This window comes from Delphinapterus leucas, chromosome 6, assembly GCF_059928025.1.
Source record: "Delphinapterus leucas isolate spDelLeu-1000000601 "Yukka" chromosome 6, BTC_Dleu_Yukka2, whole genome shotgun sequence".
Taxonomy (NCBI): Eukaryota; Metazoa; Chordata; class Mammalia; order Artiodactyla; family Monodontidae; genus Delphinapterus; species Delphinapterus leucas.
Window position 1 is genome coordinate 116,419,409 of NC_143134.1, and position 19,615 is coordinate 116,439,023.

General features: G+C 44.7%; 1 protein-coding gene across 9 annotated transcripts in view; it reads left to right on the top strand.

Annotated features, from left to right (window-relative positions):
- RALGPS1 (Ral GEF with PH domain and SH3 binding motif 1) overlaps nt 1-19,615 on the top strand; it is a 289,275-nt gene that overhangs the window by 54,127 nt on the left and 215,533 nt on the right. For all 9 annotated transcript variants that reach the window (XM_089913761.1, XM_089913763.1, XM_089913759.1 and 6 more), the window contains one exon: nt 3,992-4,042. In XM_089913761.1, the coding sequence (XP_089769887.1) occupies nt 3,992-4,042 (51 nt within the window). The remainder of the gene's footprint in view (nt 1-3,991; nt 4,043-19,615) is intronic.

Below are 19,615 nucleotides of genomic sequence, written 5' to 3' on the forward strand. Positions count from 1 at the left end.
TTTTTCTGTAGGGCTGTATTGTGACGTGATCCACTAGGTCTCTCCATTCTGAAAGCTTCATCTCTACAGAAACGTTCTGTAATATGTGGAGATTGGCCATTTCCTTAAAAATCATGGATTTGTAGGGGGCCCTGGGCTAGGAGGGAGGAGGTGGGAGAAGGGGTTAGGGTGAAGGAAGGCATTGCCAGGTGACTAGCTTAATTGGATAGCCCGTATTAAGGCTTTATTTTCGAAAATAAAGAGAAGCCATAAGAGACTTGTTCCTGAGTGTCCTCATCACAGGCACGTGCCCTCACCACGGCAGGAACCACGAGGGCCTCATTGTCTTGTGTTTCTGTTGAGGCTGTGCCACACCCCTAGGAGCCTGGGAGCCAGCTGTGAAAAGGGGCAGGACCTGACCTCGCCCTCCGGTCCCCACTCCTACCCACATCCTCCCTTTTGGTAAAACTGCCTGCCTCCAACTTCTGGAGAAGGATTGCTCATCAGCAACCTTTTCTACGTGTGTTTGGCTTTGTAGTAAAATGACATGAAATTTATAATCTGATGATTTTACCTACCTGTCTATGGATTCTTACTCTGGACACTGCATCTTTTTCGGCCAGAATCGAGAAGATAGAAATAGGAGAGATTCTTCTGAAAACCCTCTGATTGTGTGTTTGGGACCAACCATTCTATTTTCAGTCTCGTGTCCTCTGTTGTGGTTTGTCTTGAATAAAATACCTGAACACATTTTCTGATTTATGGTCTGAGTGGGAATCAGAATATTTGAAACTCGGACCATCCAAAAAACTATGAAATGTAAAGTCACTATTTTAGGGCTTCCCTGGTGGCACAGTGGTTGAGAGTCCGCCTGCCAATGCAGGGGACACGGGTTTGTGCCCCGGTCCAGGAGGATCCTACATGCCGCGGAGCGGCTGGGCCCGTGAGCCATGGCTCCTGAGCCTGTGCTCCGCAACGGGAGAGGCCACAACAGTAGGAAGCCCGTGTACCGCAAAAAAAAATAAATAAATAAATAAATAAATAAAGTCACTATTTTAATACATCATTTGGAAATTCAGTAGCAAACCCTAGAACTGATGGCAGGATGGAAAGGAAGTTTTCTCATTTTCATATTAGCAGACTTTTGGTTCTTTTCCTAAGGGACATTACAAGCATCCTGCTGGTTCTTCCGGATTGGGAGTTAACTTGAACTGCGGGAGAAATTTCCAAGGCCCTGTGAGCTCTCAGCTGAAATCTCCTGTTTTCACAAGGCCTTTCTCTTCCCCAGGATGGCAGAATTAATCCACGTGTGAGGAGCACTTCGCTAACAATCTCCATGGGTCTGGCAGGAGAAATGCCAGTCTATTTGCACTGCCTGGGAGGGAGCTTAGGGCCCTGTAGCTCTGGGCCAGACACACAAGCCCGCGGGCTTCAGCACATAGTAACCACTCACGTTGTGCTGACATCCAGGGCCTGCTTGCCACAGGAGGGTGGACCCAGAGGTGGAAGAGCTCAGACTCCCTGGTGCCATCCACGTCTCTGCTGAGCTTCCATTAGTGGAGGCATTTCACCTCAGTGTCCATGATGAGCACCAGCCCCTTGGAGGGATGAAGCCGCCTCCTTATTTCCGTCTCCTCCTCAGCCCTGGAGATGGTATGCTTTGGCCTGCATCCTGTGTTTCCCAGAAATCCAGTGATCTTGGACCACCTTTAAATTGTGCCAAGAGGTGACCACAATTCTGCACCTAAGCCCTGGATTGTGGTTACAGCTGACATGCCATGTGTGTTGCCATTTTTCTCCAATGTATTCTTTTTTTTTTTTTTTTTTTGCGGTACGGGGGCCTCTCCCTGTTGTGGCCTCTCCCGTTGCAGAGCACAGGCTCCGGACGTGCAGGCTCACGGACCCAGCCGCTCCGCGGCATGTGGGATCTTCCCGGACCGGGGCGCGAACCCGTGTCCCCTGCATCGGCAGGCGGACTCTCAACCATTGCGCCACCAGGGAAGCCCCCTCCAATGTATTCTTGACACGAGATTTTTTCTCATGACAGTATTTGCTGACTTGATGTAACAGCCTCCTTTAAGTGTTTTTTTTTTTTTTTTTTTGTGGTACGTGGGCCTCTCACTGTTGTGGCCTCTCCCATTGTGGAGCACAGGCTCCGGACGCGCAGGCTTAGCGGCCATGGCTTACGGGCCCAGCCGCTCCGTGGCATGTGGGATCTTCCCGGACCAGGGCACGAACCCGTGTCCCCTGCATCGGCAGGCAGACTCCCAACCACTGCACCACCAGGGAAGCCCTCCTTTAAGTATTTTTTAGAGCAACTTTGAAGCACGGATGTTCAAACAAATTAATGGTCCCTTATTTCCTAGCTCATGTATTGGGCAGGAACCATAAGTTCATATGCCAATACATAAGCCCATCTATGTGACTCCTCTTTTGCCAAAAAAAATTATGATATGTAAACATGTATATGATCTTTGTGAAAATGCAAGACAAGAGGTACAGAATGCCTGGCACCTGTATGTGTACGCACACATATATGTACACATATACATATATAGAGAGGGCATCTATTAGGTGCCAGGCATTCTGTACCTCTTGCCTTGAATTCTCAGAACGATCCTATTAGATAGGGATTATTGTCACCATATTCTAGATGTGGCAGCTGAAACTGGGGGAGGTTAAAGTCATGTATCAAAGAGAATATTGCTATTAAGTTATGGTGTCCAGACGCATGCCCAAGCCCTGTGGATTCCAGAGCCCATGTCTGTTCAGTGCATCGTGTCCTCCCAGATGCCCTGTGTACAATGGACAGGTGTCTTCTCTCATTAGTGGGCATCCAGAAGCTCTCATCTCTCCTTTCCCTGGCCTGTCACAGAAGCATCTGTTAACTGGTTCCTGGCATCCCATGTGACATATGGAGATAGGTATAGGTCATGTGAAGTCAGCCCAGTCCATGCCTTGGCCTGCAAAGCTGTCAGCAATGACGCTTTCTCTTACTGTCACCTGATGAGCTTCTAGCGATGGGAACAGATTTTTAACTGGATGTGTGTTTTCCCTATTGACAGAACTAGTGCTTCTCAAGCTAGCTGTGATAAAGGACCAGTTTTTTCCTTTCCCATCACTTAATGACTGATACTTTAAAAAAATACAATAAAAATGTCATGGGGATTGCTATAAAAGTTTCCAAATGCTTGCTCTCAAATTCCGTAATTATCTCATTGTGGGCTGGTGGAATAAACAGTTCATGGTCCAACACTGGTCTGTGGATGCATCTTGAATAGCACTTTACCATATAATTTAGAGGAGGCTTAGGCTTCAGAAGAAACGTACACTTTCTATAAGCCACAATTTAAAAAGAAAAAATTTTACAGTAATAGATAGTGTCTCTGTTTAGCATGCTAACTTATAATATGGTGTCTGCAACTTTTTAAAATTGTAAAAGTAATTCATACTTGAAACAAAAAGTCAAATAGAATGAAAATATCCAAACTTAAAATGTTCCCCTTACTTTCACTCCCACCCTCCAAACTACTATTATCAATTCTTTTTTTAAAATTAATTAATTAATTAATTATGGCTGCGCTGTGTCTTACTTAGTTGCGGCACGCGAGATCTTTTAGTTGCGGCATGCGGACTTCTTAGCTGCGGCATGCATGCGGGATCTAGTTCCCTGACCAGGGAGTGAACCCGGGCCCCCTGCATTGGGAATGTGGAGTCATACCCACTGGACCACCAGGGAAGTCCCTCAATTCTTAAATTGGAAGTTCATCTCATGTTCGAGGAGGAAGGGTGGATCAAGATTTATGAAGAGGGAAGGGATGGGCGAGGCATTTTCAAAATTTACCCAATTTTTTACTCTATCTTGATTTTTATTTCAAGGGGGAAAGTATGACTTCTGAGCGTCATACTTTATTACAACTTTATTACTTTATTACTCTGTATAGTTTCAAAGTCACATGACAGCTGTTTTTGGTTTCCAGTATTTTCTAACCCCGATTCTCTTTTGTTGCAGAGCCAGATCACATTAATGGACATACCCGTGTTTAAAGCCATCCAGCCGGAGGTCTGTACCTTGTTCTTTACACTGTGCTACTAATGCTGGGGCTGGGAGGGGAGGATTTAGTCGGCCATGTTAGACTGACTCAGTTTCCCGGTTTCTCTCTTGAAGTCTCTATAAAGTCACGTTATTGATTTAAGCCCCCATTAAAGAGAGCATCCAGGAGCTTTCCATTCTCAGAGGTGCTCACTCTTTGAGTCAGGTGTTTAGGTTCTCCAGAGAATGTCACTGCATTTGGCCCCCTCTGGCAGGGCTGTGGGCAGTCGGTGCCTACCGCCTTCACACCTGAGTCAGGCCTGGCCACACTGATTCCTTTGCCCAGGCCACCTCTTCTGGAGATGCTCACTGTTGAGACAGAGATGGGAGAGAACATCTCCTAGAGAGCCTTCTTTCTGTTGATACCAAATGCTGGTGGTTGCCTTGTTTCTGATTTTGAAGCCAGTTGCCGCAGCAAAACACATACAAATTCATGTTAAAAGCATACATATAGTTTTAGAAACAGCATATTCAATAAAGAGAAAAAAAGTTGATTTTAGTCTTCGAAAAAAAATCCCTGGAAATGTTTAGCAATTGATAACGAGGCTTTACAGTTATTTTAGACAGGATTCTGGTTTTCTTATCAAGTAATAGAAATCCATTTCGAGTAGCTGAATAGGCAGAAGAATTTGTTACAAGCATAAAGGGGGCACTTTCAGAACCTGTGGCATGGAGTTCAGGCAGCCTGAAGAGCCGAGCAGGACGCAAGCCCTCTCCCTGCTCCCTGCCTCTCCTCTGCTTTTCCCTCTCCTCTGCTTTCCCCTCTCCTCTCTCTCCTGCCCTCTGTCCTGTCTGCCCCTGTGGTCCAACCTGGCCTCCCCGAAGGGCCCATATTTACGTGATGCCGTGGAAGCCGCCTTCCACACCTGAACCAGCAAATCTTAGTCCAGCCCCGCTGAGACCCGTGTCCGGTGCTGGTTCAGAGACTCAGGTCAAGAGTAGGTGGCCAAGATGAGCGAGAACAGCTGAGAGGACCCAGCCTTGTGAGTGGGGTGCAGATTTCAGAGAAGAGGGGTGTGGGTGGTGGATATGTCAAAACTATGGTGTGAATTCCAGAACACCACTCTTAACATGATGCCCTTCTTCTTACAGACTTTGAGAAGAATAGCATATTTTAATACAAAGCCAGACAAAGGATCCAGGCCTTCCTAGAGCTGGCATCCAACCCACCACACATCAGGGGGAAACTAGTATTGCTAGCTGCACTCAGCATTTGTGTGAAGACATGGCAGTGATTTGTATTTCGGTGTGTGTGTGTGTGTGTGTGTGTGTGTGTGTGTGTGTTGTATTCATTAGGTTTGGGGGGCAGAACTATGTTTGCTTTTTTGAACTGGCTGACTTCAGTCTTTTTCTATTTTCTTCTAATGTGGGATTACACATTCTTTCTAATTAAAAACAAAAACAAAACCAGAAGACAGCCCAACACACTACATGTTGGAGCCTCTTGGGGAAGTAGTTGTGCGATGGTTGCCTTAGTTCTCAGCTGAACCCGGCTCTGCTTAGCTTTGATCTGGAGCAGTTTAGACGCTTGGATCTTTATTCTTTGTCCTGAGCATCAAGGAGGACAGCCCAGCCTGCTGTGAGCCCAGGGAGGCTGGGGTGGCTGTTCGGGCTGACTGTAGGAGGGAAGGGATGGGGAATTCTTCAGAGGCACAAGGAGGGGCAGACTGAGACTTTTCCCAGGGCACTGCAGTTCGGAAGGTGCCTCTTTCAGGGCATATCTCGTTTCAAGTTGTCACAAGACATTAAGGTGGAGATGTTTTGCTTTCAAGACCAGCTTGGAGCTGTGGTTCTCAATCGTGGCTGCACGTCAGAATCACCTGGGCAGCCTTGGAGACACGGGGTGCCTGGACTCCACCCTAGACCGTGGAATCTGAGTCTCTGGGTTAGAGTCTAGAACACAGTCAGCTGTGTTTTGTATAGAAGCTTACCAGGTGATTCTGCTGCAGAGTGAGGATTAAGAATGAACTGCTTCGAGGCATCTGGAGAGACCCTAAACTTTTATGTCTTAGATCTATGATATGTTAGCTAAAGACGGAAGAGTTTATTACTCATTGTCATTGTCAAAAGTGTGGTTAAAAGGAGCACCCTGGGAGCTGTCCCAGATTTCCTGCTCTTGTTATTGCTGTTAGCAGACTGAAAACTGCAACTTTTCCCCTTGATGATGTCTGCCACGTTATGGCTGGACCACCCCAGCGTCGGAAGCACATGTATAAGGGACACTTGTGTGTTTGATGTAGACGAGACTTTCCAGGAAGCAGAGGCCAGCATGTGAGAGCAAGATGGGCATTGTGAGTGGTCTGGACTCCCAGAAGATCAGGAAACCTGCGCCTTTCAGCCCTGACTGTGCATCAGAATCACTTGAGGAGTTCCGTAAAAAAAAAAAAAGCCAGATGCCTAGGCTTTATCCTTGGAGATTCTGATTCCATAGGGTTAGAGTGGGGCTAGGAATCCATTTCAGTCAGTTGTAGTCACTATTCTTTTTGATGCATAAATTACCCTGCCTCTAACCAATGGGAGCCCTTTCATGTCATCTCCTGTATCCTTTTAACATGATCCCATTATTTTTTGATAGCTTCCTTGCTCTTTGATACAACAAGGTATGCTAATTTCCTGCTGAAGACCTGGAATCAGGCATTCCCTCAGGAGTCCTGGTTCCTTTTAGTGGAGGGTAGTATTTAGAAACCTGCAGTCTGGGTGAGAGGATGTTCATTGCTACTGGATTGCCACTGCTTTTAGGCCTTTTTGGTGGACGGGGCTAGGAAATATTTATTTTTTAAAAGGAAAAGTCATGAGTTCATAATTGGGTAGGTAGTATTATTTCTCCACAATCCTTCCTTCCCTCCTCATCCTTGTCATGACTCCCCTGCGGGTGGTGTATATTTCCTCACCCCATGGACTTTGTGCCTGGCCCGTGACTTGGGCACAAGTGATGGGATGCAAGTGGTGAGCTGAGCCAGTAAGAGGCAGGAAGCTTCACCAGCCATCTCGGAACCTCCACTCTCTGTGAGGGACCCATAGCTATTGTGCATTTAGCCCGAGTCCCCAAATGAGGACATTAAAGATGACCTGACCCCGACCCAAAGCCTGAATTCCAGCCTAACCTGGCACAGCCCAGCCAACCCAGCAAAGATTAGCTGAACTGCAGTCACTCGCCTGACCGATGAGCATGAAATAAACGTTGTCATTGTGAGCCTCTGAGATTTCAGGATTGTTCGTTATACCACTTTATCATGTGGAAACATGACCAGTACAACGTTCATCTTTCCATCTTACATTCCAGGATTCAAATCTAACATTCCAGGATTGTTAACTTAATTCCCTTGGTTTTTATATGTTTTCTTTTACACTGACAATTCTGGTTTCTAACAACAATAAATAATGACTTTTTTGTATTACCCCATGATATATATGTATAATAGTTTTAAAATAACATCAGTATTACTATTAACCAGCAGACTACTAGTTAAATTTGAGCATTTCTTTGCAGTTCTGTTTGTCTTTAGTTTCTTTTCTTCTCTCCCTCCTACCACTTACACATGCAGGTGGGCCTCCCTCCTTGGCTTCTCCCAAAGGTCTTTGGAAGCACCAGGGCAGAGAAGGAGTTTATGCTCACTTGGTTCTGAAGGGCTGCATCCTGAGAGACCCTGTTGTAATCCCAGTGCCTGGAACACAGTAGATACTCAGTTAATATGTGTTGAATGAGTGAAGAGTGACTGAATGACTGAATGAGAGGAGAAGCACTGTAGCAGAACATTATCTGACCAAGTTTAGGCGCATTGCCAAGGAGGGCGTACCAAGTAAGGGGACGTGATTACCCGGTTGCCTGTTTTGCGGTGTAACCACTTCCCCCAAAGCAAGGGTTTTTTCTGGTGAGCTCAGTCTTTGAAGATTCAGATTTCCAACTGCTGTTGATAACTGAGGGTAGAACTGTGGCTTCTGCTCATTTCTGCAAGGGGGACTGCAAGAGCATCGGCCCAGGGCTTAGAGGAAGCCAGGCAGATGGTGAGTTGAGGATTGGCAGAGAGCAAGGAAAATGGAAGTTAGCAAATATGGAACCATAACTGCCCGGTTCCCCAGTGACTCCAACAAGTGACCAATTTTATAAAAAACTGGCGAGTTAAGGCAGATACAACTTTGTAGCATAATAGCTCACAGCTGTGTTTAACTTACTAGCTGTGGCCTAGAACCCTATCCCCACCGTGGTGGATTGGGTTGCATGGTGGGTTCCTGGCTGCCATGGCTCAGGGTGGGGGCTGCATTGTGAAGGAGGACTTTCTGAGGGGTCCTGGTGGCAGCAGCCTTGGGAGAGGGTACATTTTCAGGGTGGCAGTTTTCCCCCCAGCCTTACCTACCAAATCTGTCTGTCATTATGCCCACCTCCCAGCCTGTGGAATTGAAGGCCCAACAGTTTCTCAGAGACCAGTTTGAACGTCGGAATTGTTTTTGTCATTAGTTTTAACGTGGAGCATCAAGGGGGAGCTGCTGTTCTTAGAATGTGCTGAAAATGTGCACGCTCTGTGCTTGACTCAGCCCACTTTCTATCCAAGCCCAGCTGCTAGGCCCACTGGTGCTGCCCGGCGTGCTGGAGAGCACGGGCTCAGTCTGGCAAGGCAGGGTGCAGTCCCAGCTTCACCCTTCCTAGCTTGGACTGTGGACAGGTTACTCATTCTCCCTCCTTATGCTTCAATTTTCTCAAGTGTAAAATGGGGGAACCATAGTTTTCACCTTACAATGGGCGTGTAAGAACTCAGGGCAATGCCTGCGTATGCTAAGTTCCCAGTAACTTGTGGCTGTAATTTCTCACCGGTGCATATTTTGAACAGGTTCTGTGCATTTTTTAAATATTTATTTTTATTTATTTATTTGGTACACCGGTCTTAGTTGCAGCAGGCAGGCTCCGAATTTGTGGCATGCACACTCTCAATTGCGGCATGCGTGTGGGATCTAGTGCCCTGACCAGGGATGGAACCAGCCCTGCTGCATTTTTTTAAAATTAGTTAATTATTTATTTATTTGGCTGCATTGGGTCTTCATTGCTGCATGCAGACTTTCTCTAATTGTGGCGAGCGGGGGCTACTCTTCATTGTGGTGCGTGGGCTTCTCATTGCAGTTGCTTTTCTTGTTGTGGAACACGGGCTCTAGGTGCGTGGGCGTCAGTTGTTGTGGCATGTGGGCTCAGTAGTTGCGGTGTTTGGGCTCAATAGTTGTGGCTCGTGGGTTCTAGAGTGCAGACTCAGTAGTTGTGGTGCACGGGCTTAGTTGCTCCACGGCATGTGGGATCTTCCCAGACCAGGGATCGAATCCATGTCCTCTGCATTGGCAGGCGGATTCTTAACCACAGTGCCATGAGGGAAGTCTGGGTTCTGTGCATTTTGTTTTTGTTTTTTTGTGTGGTACGCGGGCTTCTCACTGTTGTGGCCTCTCCCGCTGCGGAGCATAGGCTCCGGACGCGCAGGCTCAGCGGCCATGGCTCACGGGCCCAGCTGCTCCGCGGCATGTGGGATCTTCCTGGACCGGGGCACGGACCCGTGTCCCCTGCATTGGCAGGCGGACTCCCAACCACTGCGCCACCAGGGAAGCCCAAGGGTTCTGTGCATTTTGGACATGAGATCATGCTCCAAAGAACATTCAGTGATGCCTGGGTGGGAGCCAGTGGCCCAGAGGAGGTGATGCTCTGAGTATCAGAGTGGTTAAGAGCACTGTACTTGGAATCCTTCAGACCCAAGTTCACACCCTAGTTCCGTGGATGGCGGGGAGGCTGTAGTCTAGATGGAGACTCACACCATGGTGACCTGGGGGCCATGCGAAGACTGCATGGGAAGACTCTCTCTGCCTTAGAGTCAGGACACTGGCACTGAGCCCTGAAGGCTGAAAGGGATCGTATCTGAGGGCTGATTCAAGGAATGGGATGGGAGTGGGAAGGGCATTTCAGGCAGAGTGAATAACTCACTTAAAAGGCAGATAGTATATTTACCAAAGTTTCACACTACTTTTAGTGCCTGGCTTCTGGGGAGAAAAACCGGTGAGCCCATTGTTCTCTTGGTTCTGTGTTCCTCAAGGGCATGGCTTCCGTGGATGTGGGCGTGCTCACCAGAGGTCAGTGTGTCATTCTCTTGCTGACTGGCAGCTGGGGGCGTGCAGGGTCTCAGAGGCATGTGGATGGGTGTCCAGCAGGCCCGAGTGTGATGGAAACAAACTGCGGTGGGTACCAAACTCAGTGAGGTAGAAGGTGTCTCCATGTGCCTGTGTTTTCCAGTCTTGCTGTTCCTGCCGACATTGCTCCATCCCCGCTGCCAGATTTCTCAGTAGTCAGGCGGACCTTCACTCATTCACTTCTTCATCTGTCTGCTGTGCCACATGCTGGAGAGACAGAGGCAGAGGGTCATGGGCACCATCCAGTGAGAGTGAGGGGCGGACATGTAAACGGACAGTGGACAAGAAGCATTTGGGGCTGGCAGGGCCTCGAGGAGAGAGTGGCGGGTAGAGGGGTCAGGAGGCAGAGCTTTAGCTTGTTAACCTTGGGGGTTCATGGAGGGGTTTCAAAAGGGGAGTGACATGGACAGATTTGTATTTTAGGATGTTCGTTCTAACTGCGGAGACAGAGCCCACTGCAGTCAGGGAGACCGGTTTGGGGAGTGTGCAGCCGTGGGTGGGAGGCAAGGGTGGTAGTGATGGTGGGGAGGGGCCTGGCCCTAAACTGAATAGGGGGCTGCTGTGAGGGCCGAGGCAAGAAGACACAGCAGACAGAGGGGTGCACTCTGCGTGTGGGGAGCAGAGGGAAGAGCAGAGGGCAGAGAAGGAGGCAAAGGAAATGGCCCTGGAGGCAGGAGGAGGCCCAGGGAGCCCAGTGTCCTGAAGTCGAGCAGGGTGGTGGGCAGCGTTTTGTCCAGGGGAGGGAGGCCAGGAGGTCCTGGAAGGAGAAGGATTTCAGAGTTCAGGGTCAGAGGTGGGGTTGCTCTGGCGACTGTGCTTGAAGGGGTGATGGCTGTGCTTGTGGGTAGCTGAGGTGCAGGGGGATGAAAGTCTTTCCAGGGGGAGGTTGAGGTGCATTGTGACCCAGAATTGAGAGGACACCACCCAGTGTACAGACCTCCCCGATGGCGGGAGAGGTGGGAGGAGGAAACTGTGAGCCAGAGCTGAAGGCGAGAGCATCCTGGGCACAGGAGCCGATGGCAACGTGGAGGGGAGATGGAAGGGCCCAGAAATGGTTCAGAAGAAAGCTGCAGGCCTAGACTGGAGCTTTGTGAGGGAAGGAACCAGAGTGTCACCAGCACCTGACACTTGGGTTTGAGGCACAGGCCAGGTGCTGAGTGTCAGTGGAAGGCAGGCAAGGGGTGTTCCAGTTGGGCATGCATCCTGGATCCTCACTCCCCTCCTCCCTGCAGCCCTGGAGGGAGCCTGGGATTTAAAGGGGATATGTATATGTATAGCTGATTTGCTTTGTTATAAAGCAGAAACTAACACTCCATTGTAAAACAATTATACTCTAATAAAGGTGTTAAAAAAAAAAGCTACCTCAAAAATAAATAAATAAATAAAGGGCAGATCCGGTGAGAAGGAGGCGGTGGAAGCTCATTAAGAAATGTTTTGGGGAAATGGAGGCGGTATCCAGATAGAACGCTTGTCCCTGGGGGGCACTCACTCTAGAGAGATTTGTTTTCACCCTTCCCCAAATCAGGGCTTGAGTCCTTGGGGCCTGGCTGGACCCGCATCTGCTGGTCTGCTGAGGAATGGAAGACTCCCCACTGAAGTACACGGTTTCCTCTGGGCCACATGACACGTTGCAGTTCAGGAAAACACTGCCTGTGGGTTCAGGAACCTGACCCTCTGGCCTTTTGTCTGGATGCCATTTGCTTGCTCTGAAGAAGCGGGCATTCCAGAAAGCAGAGGTCAGTGTTGGATGTCGGACAAACCCTGTGTGTCTTTGCTGCTCCTTGGAATCACAGCGTTTGGCCCTGGGAGAGGGGAAGAGCGTTGCCAGCAAGGCAGTTTTTTGTAAAGAGGAGATCGGTTTTGCTGACATCATTAAAACCCCTCTTTCAGGTCACATGCTGGGCCGTTTTCTCAGACCATTTCCCTCCACTGACCCAGCCTAGCCTAAGCCACTGCCATCTCCCCTCCGATCACATCTCCCCACGTTCAATCCCGGCCCCTCAACCTCCTCTCTGTATTCGGAGACATCTTTCTAAAGCCAAAATCCGACTGTCCCTGTCCTGCCTAGAACCCTCTGAGGTTCAGTGCTCCTAGGATGCCGACCTGCCTCTTTTACCCAGCCGGCCAGGCTCTGCATGATGGGTCAGCAGTAGACCTCCGGCTGCAGCCCACCGCTCCATGCTGCCCCGCAGCCTCCCTGGTCTCCCTGCCTTCCCCCGTGCTGTGCTCTCCACCTGGAATGCCCACCTCTTCCCCATCACAGGCAATTCCTCCTCCTCTGTCAGGAGATGGAGTGAGCAGCTTAGATCTCAGGGTGCTGCAGGTTCCCCTCGGTTCTCTCTCACCTCACCATCTACCACTGCTCATGTACAGTGCTCTTCACCACTGTGCTGAAATGTCACGACTTTGGAAAGTCTGAACGATTAGTGTTTCAAGTCTGTCTCCCTCCTAGATTATAAACTCCACGGATGCAGGGATCATGCCAGTACCCCATATCCTGTGACCTAGCACAGTGCCTGATGTTATTTGTTGAATATATGTAGGATGTAGTAGTAATAATAATAATAGTAAGGTCCCACTGAATACTCTTGACGTCTACGCTATCCTGCCTCTCTTTGTTAAAAAATCGGAATCAGGTAGTAGCGGGTGAGCCAGCTGCCCTCCAGTTGGGCCGAGGCCTGGGGAGGATGGCTCCAGCGTTTCAGTGTTGATGTTAGTTAGCAACAGAAGCCTGAGCAGCTGTCTTTCTCATCTGTTACTGCTCTGAGTTTGCATTTGTTATTTGCTTCTCATTTCCTAGTAATCACTCTATCCTTTGTAAGGATTTCTTGTCACAATGAAAACAAAGTGGGAATGGGCTTTCCCCCAGCTCCCTTCATGATGGAGACAGAGGTTGGAGTCCCTCTCTGGGCCCCAGAGAAAGACCTGCCTGAAGGGTGGGGAGAGCCGTCTGGGGCAGGAGTCGGGTCTGGCTGCAGACATAGGCCAGCAGCACATTTGATCCAATGAAACCAACACTGCAATTTCCAGACTCATTATTTTTCCCTTCTTGAGTGTGGGTATGACATTAATGCTGGTTAGAAACCAAATTTCCCTTTAAATGAATTAATAACACAAAACAGAACATTTGGCGAACAGCTGTTTTCGTCCATGGGGACTTGCCTCCTGGTTGCGATTCTGTCTGCGAGAAAAACAGGGTTCACTTAGACTCTTGCTGCAGGAGCAACTGCCTGATTGCAGGCAGTTTGGTGGGATGGGAGGCTCACGCTTCGGAGGCAGGAAGATCTGCATTTGAAGCCTGGCTCCGCTGCTCTCCAGCTGTGTGATCATGGCAGGTTCATTTACCTCCCTGGGCCTCGTTTCCTTAATTGTAAAATGGAAATGATACCTGTCTCACAGTGCTGTGATGCTTCAAGGAGATCACATGGGCAGGCAGCCTGGTGCACAGCAGAAACTCAACAAGATATTTCTCCTCTTTTGAGAGAGGTCAGTGATGTAATAAGGAGAAAAGCAACAACAGGCTAATAAGTCAAGCTTAGAAGGGCCCTGGGCCCAGCAGTGTGTTGAAATCTCAGAGGAAGGACCTTTTGTCACTGCTGTTCCCTAACTCCAACCACAGTGGCATATTATGGGGTCAGTACTTGTCAGGAGTTGTTGGATGAATGAGAGGCAGGTAGAAGAGCATTTCTTTCTGGGCTCTGGAGTGAGAAGGACTAGGCTTGTATCTCTGGGACCGTGCTTAAGTCACTTAATCACTCCAAGGCTCAAGTCACATGTCTGCAAAATGGAGCTGATGATATGACTACCTCAAAAAGTTGGACATGAGGATGGAGTGAGATTTTTTCAGCTTTATTGAGGCATAATTGACATATAATAAATCATGCGTAAATAAAGCCAACAATTTGATGAGTTTGGATGTATGTATATACATGTGAAACCATCATCAAATCAAGATAATAAACATACCCATCACCCAGAAAGTTTCTTTGTGCTCCTTGCAGCCCCTCCCTCCTCTCCACTCCCACCGCTGTCTTCTTAAAATCAGGTAATATAAGTCCTTAAAATGTGTTCTTCTATTTCAAAATGGTTTTGGCTATTCTAGTCCTTTGCATTTCCATAGGAATTTTCAAATCAGCTTGTTAGGTTTTACAAAACTTGCTAGGCTATGATTGTGATTGGGTTGACTCCATAGATCAATCTGGGGAAAATTGGCGTCTTTACAACACTGCGTCCCTGGAACCATGAACATAGTATGCACATCCATGTATTTAGGTCTTCTTTAAGTTATTTTAGTAACGCTATATACTTTTCAGTGTATAGGTCTTACACATCTTTTGTCAGATTTATTCCTAAGTGTTTCATTTTCCATGCTGTTGTAAATGTTATTTTATTTAAATTCCAATTGTTCATTACTAGTTTATAGAAATATGACTGATTTTTGTAAATTGACCTGTATCCTACAACTTTGCTAAGCTCACTTATTCTAGGAGCTTTTTTTTGTAGATTCTATAGGATTTTCTACAAGATGATGATAGCTCTGTGAATAACAACAGTTTAATTTTTTTCTTTCTAAACTAGATGCTTTTATTTCTTTTCCTTGTCTTATTAACTGGCTGTAATCTCTAGTACCATGTTGAGCAGAAGCGATGAGAGCAGATATCTTTGGCTTGTTTCTAGTCTTAGAGGAAAAGTGGCCTTTCATTTTTAAGTATGATATTAGCTGTAAGCTGTAGGTTTTTCATATGTGGCTTTTATCAGGTTGAGGGTGTTCCCTCCTAATCCCAATTTGCTGAGAATTTTTGTCTGGAATGGATATTGGGTTTTATCAAATGCTTTTCCTACATCTATTGAGATAATCATATGTTGGTTTTTTTTTTTTCAGTCTGTTGCTAAGGAGAATTACATGATGGATTTTTTGAATGCATTCCTGTGATAAACCCCACTTGGTCATGATGTAGAATCGTTTTTGTATATTGTTGGATTTGATTTGCTAAAATTTTGCTAAGAATTTTTGCATCTGTGTTCATGATGAGGAATACTGGTCTGTATTTTTCTTTCCTTGAAATGTCTTTTTCTGGTTTGAATATCAGTTTTTTAAATATCTGGTTTTAATATATTTCTGGTGTAACACTGACCTCATAAAACAAGTTAGGAAGCATTCTTTCCCTTTCAATTTTCCAGAAGAGTTTATTGGTAGAATTGGTATGATTTCTTTTGTAAATATTTGGTAGATTTCACCCGTAGAGCCACCTGGACCTGGAATTTTCTTTGTGGAAAGGTTTTTGTTTTTTCCTTTTAAATAGACTACTTTTAAGAGCAGTTTTAGCTCACAGCAAAACTGAGCAGAAATTAGAGAGTGTTCCCATATACTCCTTGTCCCCCCACCGACCCCCAACCGTTTTTTCCACTATCAACATCCCCATCAGAGTGGTACATTCGTTTCATTGATGAACCTACTTGACACATCATTATTACCCAACATCCATAGTTTACATTAGGGTTCACTCTTGGTGAACCCTTGTACATTTTACGGGTTTTGACAAATGCATAATGACATGTATCCACCATTATAGTATCATACAGAATAGTTTCCCTGCCCTAAAAATCCTTTCTCTATTCATCCCTCTCTCTCCCCCTTGGCAACCACTGACCTTTTCAGTGTCTCCATAGCTTTGCCTTTTCCAGCCTGTCATAGAGTTGGAATCATACAGTTTTATGGCCTTCTTTCACTTAGTAATATGCATTTAAGGCTCTTCCATGTCTTTTCATGGCTTGATTAACATTTCATTTTAGCACTGAATAATATTCAATCGTCTGGATGTACCACAGTTTATCCATACACCTGTCTTACTGAGAGACATCTTGGTTGCTTCCAAGTTTTGGCAATTATGAATAAAGCTGCTATAAACATCCAAATGCAGTTTTTTTATGTGTAGGTATAAGTTTTCATCCCCTTTGGGTAAATACCATGGAGTGCAATTGCTAGATTATTGTGGAACGGTTTTTAACTATGAATTCAATTTCTCTAATAGATGTAGAGTATTCATGTGGTATATTTCTTTTTTTTAGTGAGCTTTGGTTGTGTTTTTCAATGAGTTTGTCTATTTTATCTAAGTTGTTAAATTTATTCCCATGAAGTTGTTCATAATATTCCCTTACCCTTTTAATATCTATAGGATCTGTAATCATTTCCACTTCCTCATTCCTGGTATTGATAATTTGTGTCTCCTTTCTTATCAGTCTGGCTAAGGTTATCAATTTTATTGATATCAGAAAAACAGCATTTGCTTCCATTAGTTTTTTTCTATTGCTTTTATGTTTTGTAATTCATTGATTTCTGTTCATATTTTTTTAAAAAAACATTTCCTTTCTTCTGCTTATTTTGGGTTCAATTCACTCTTCTAGCTTCTTAAAGTGGAAGCTGAGGTCAATGATTTGAGACCTTTCTTCATTTCTAATGTAGGCATCTGGTGCTATAAATTTCTTTTTAAGCATTGCTTTAGCTTTATCCCACACATTTTGGTATTTTGGACTTCCACTTTCATTCAGTTCAAAATGTTTTCTAATTTTCCTTTTGATTTCTTTTTGATCCGTGAATTATTAAAAATGTGTTACTTAGTTTCTAAGTATTTGGGGATTTTCTAGGTATTTTATGCTATTGATTTCTAATTCCATTGTGTTTAGAGAACATACTTTGTATGGTTTGAAATTATTTTAAATTTATTGAGATTTTATGTATGGCATAACTATGGTCAATCTTGATAAAGTTCTGAGTGAATTTGAAAAAAATGTGTATTCTGCAGTTTTTGCATAGAGCACTCTATGAATATAATTGAGGTCAAGTGGGTTAATAGTATTATTGAAGTCATCTATATCCTAACCTAACTGATTTCCTACTTATTTGTTCTATTGATTATTGAGAGGAGAGTATTGAAATCTGCCATTATAATTGTAGATTTGTTGATTTCTCTTTAAATTCTATCAGTTTTTGCTTTATGCATTTTTAAATTCTAGTATTAGCTGCATAAACATTTACAATTAGGCCTTCCTATTGAATTTACCCTTCATCATTATGAAATGACCTACCTTATCCCTGGAACTATTCTTTGCCCTGAAATCTACTTTGTTTGATAATATAGCCGTCTTTCTTTTGATCAGTGTTAGCATGTGCCATGGTCTGAATGTACCTCCCAAACTCATATGTTGAAATCCAGACACCCACAGTGATGGGATTAGAACATGGGGCCTTTGGGTGGATCCCTCATTATTGGGATTAGTGCCGTTAAAAAGAGACCCCAGAGAGCTAGCTCATCCCTTCTACCATGTGAGGACACAGTGAAAAGATGAACCAAGAAGTGGGCCCTTACCAGACACTGAGTCTACCAGCATATCCTGGACTTCCCAGTCTCCAGAACTGTGAGAAATAAATTTCTGTTGTTTATAAGCCACTCTATTTATGGTATTTTTGTTATAGCAGCCTGAACAGACTAAGAGAGCATGATATATATTTTTCATCCTGTTACTTTCAACCTATTTGTATCTTTATATTTAAAGTGGGTTTGTTGTAGGAAGCATATAGTTGAGTCCTGCTTTTTTTCCCAATCTGACCACCTCTGCCTTTTAATCGGGGTACTTAGACTATTTATATTAAATGTGATTACTGATTTGGTTGGATTTAAATCTATTCTTGTTCCCTCTTTCCTCTTCTTCTGACTTCTTTTTAAGTAATTGAGCATATTTCATGATTCCATTTAATCTCTTTTATTGGCTAACTAGGTATAATTTCTTTTAGTGGTTGGTTTAGAGTTTATAATATACATCTTTAACATATAACAGTTTACTTTCAAGTGATAATATACCATTTCATATTTAATATAAGAACTTTAGAAGAGTGTACTTCTATTTACCTCTCTCCCATTCTTTGTAGTATTGTCATACATTTTACTTCTACATATGTAATAATCTTCTCAAGACATTGTTCTTGTATTTGCATTAAATAATTATCTGTTAAAGTCCCTTATCTTTTAAAGAGATTTTTAAAAGTACGTATATTTGTAGTGAGGTGGATGGACCTACAGTCTGTCATACAGAGTGAAGTAAGTCAGAAAGAGAAAAATACCGTATGCTAACACATATATCTGGAATGTAAAAAAAGAAAAAAAAAAGGTTATGAAGAACCTAGGGGCAGGACAGGAATAAAGACGCAGACATAGAGAATGGACTTGAGGACACAGGGAGGGGGAAGTGTAAGCTGGGACGAAGTGGGAGAGTGGCATGGACTTATATACGCTACCAAATGTAAAATAGATAGCTAGTGGGAAGCAGCTGCATAGCACAGGGAGATCAGCTCGGTGCTTTGTGACCACCTAGAGGGGTGGGATAGGGAGGGTGGGAGGGAGATGCAAGAGGGAGGAGATATGGGGATATATGTATATGTATAGCTGATTCACTTTGTTATAAAGCAGAAACTAACACACCATTATAAAGCAATTATACTCCAGTAAAGATGTAAAAAATAATAATAATAAAAAATAAAAGTACATATAGTAAAGTGCACAAGTCTGAAGGTACAGCTCAATGCATTTTTACAAAGTAACAAACTATGTAGCTGCCACTGGATCAAGATACGAAACATACCAATACCCCAGAAGCCTACCTTATGCCCCTCCAAGCCATTAACTACCCCCAAGTGTGATTTATTCTAGCTTCTATCACTACTAGTAGTTTGTCTATTTTTGAATTTTATATAAGTGGAATCATATTGTATCAATATATACTTTGTATTGTTACTTAACATTATACGCGTGAGACTTATCGTGTTTGTGTGTGTAGCAGGAGCTTTATCCTTTTTCATTTCTGTATAGTATTCCATCCATTGTATGAGTAGACCTTATTTTATTTATTGTTTCCAATGTTGATGGATATTTTTGTTGCTTCCAGGTTGGGGCTATTGTAAATAACGCTGCCACAAACATCCTTGAACATGTCTGTTTTTGGACATAAACACCATCACTCTTGAATATAATTTCCAGGAATGGAATTACTTGGTCATAAGGAATGTGTATGTTCACTTACTAGTTACTGTCAAACAGTTTTCAAAAGTGTTGCACATTCCCATCACCAGTGTGGGAGAGTTCAGCTGTTCCGCACCTTTGCTGACACTTGATATTGTCAGAGGATGGAACAACAACAGTGAACAGAGAGCTCCCCTCAGTGCATTATCCTTCTTTCTGGGGCCTTGGGCCTTCCTGGCTGCTTTGGTTGCTCTCTAAGATCTTTAAATAGCCAGGTTTTTGTTGTTGTTACTTTATCCAATTTTTATGGTTAATCTGATACTAGTTACTTTGTCATAAACAGAATCAAAAGCCTCTTTCTTTATTTTGAAAA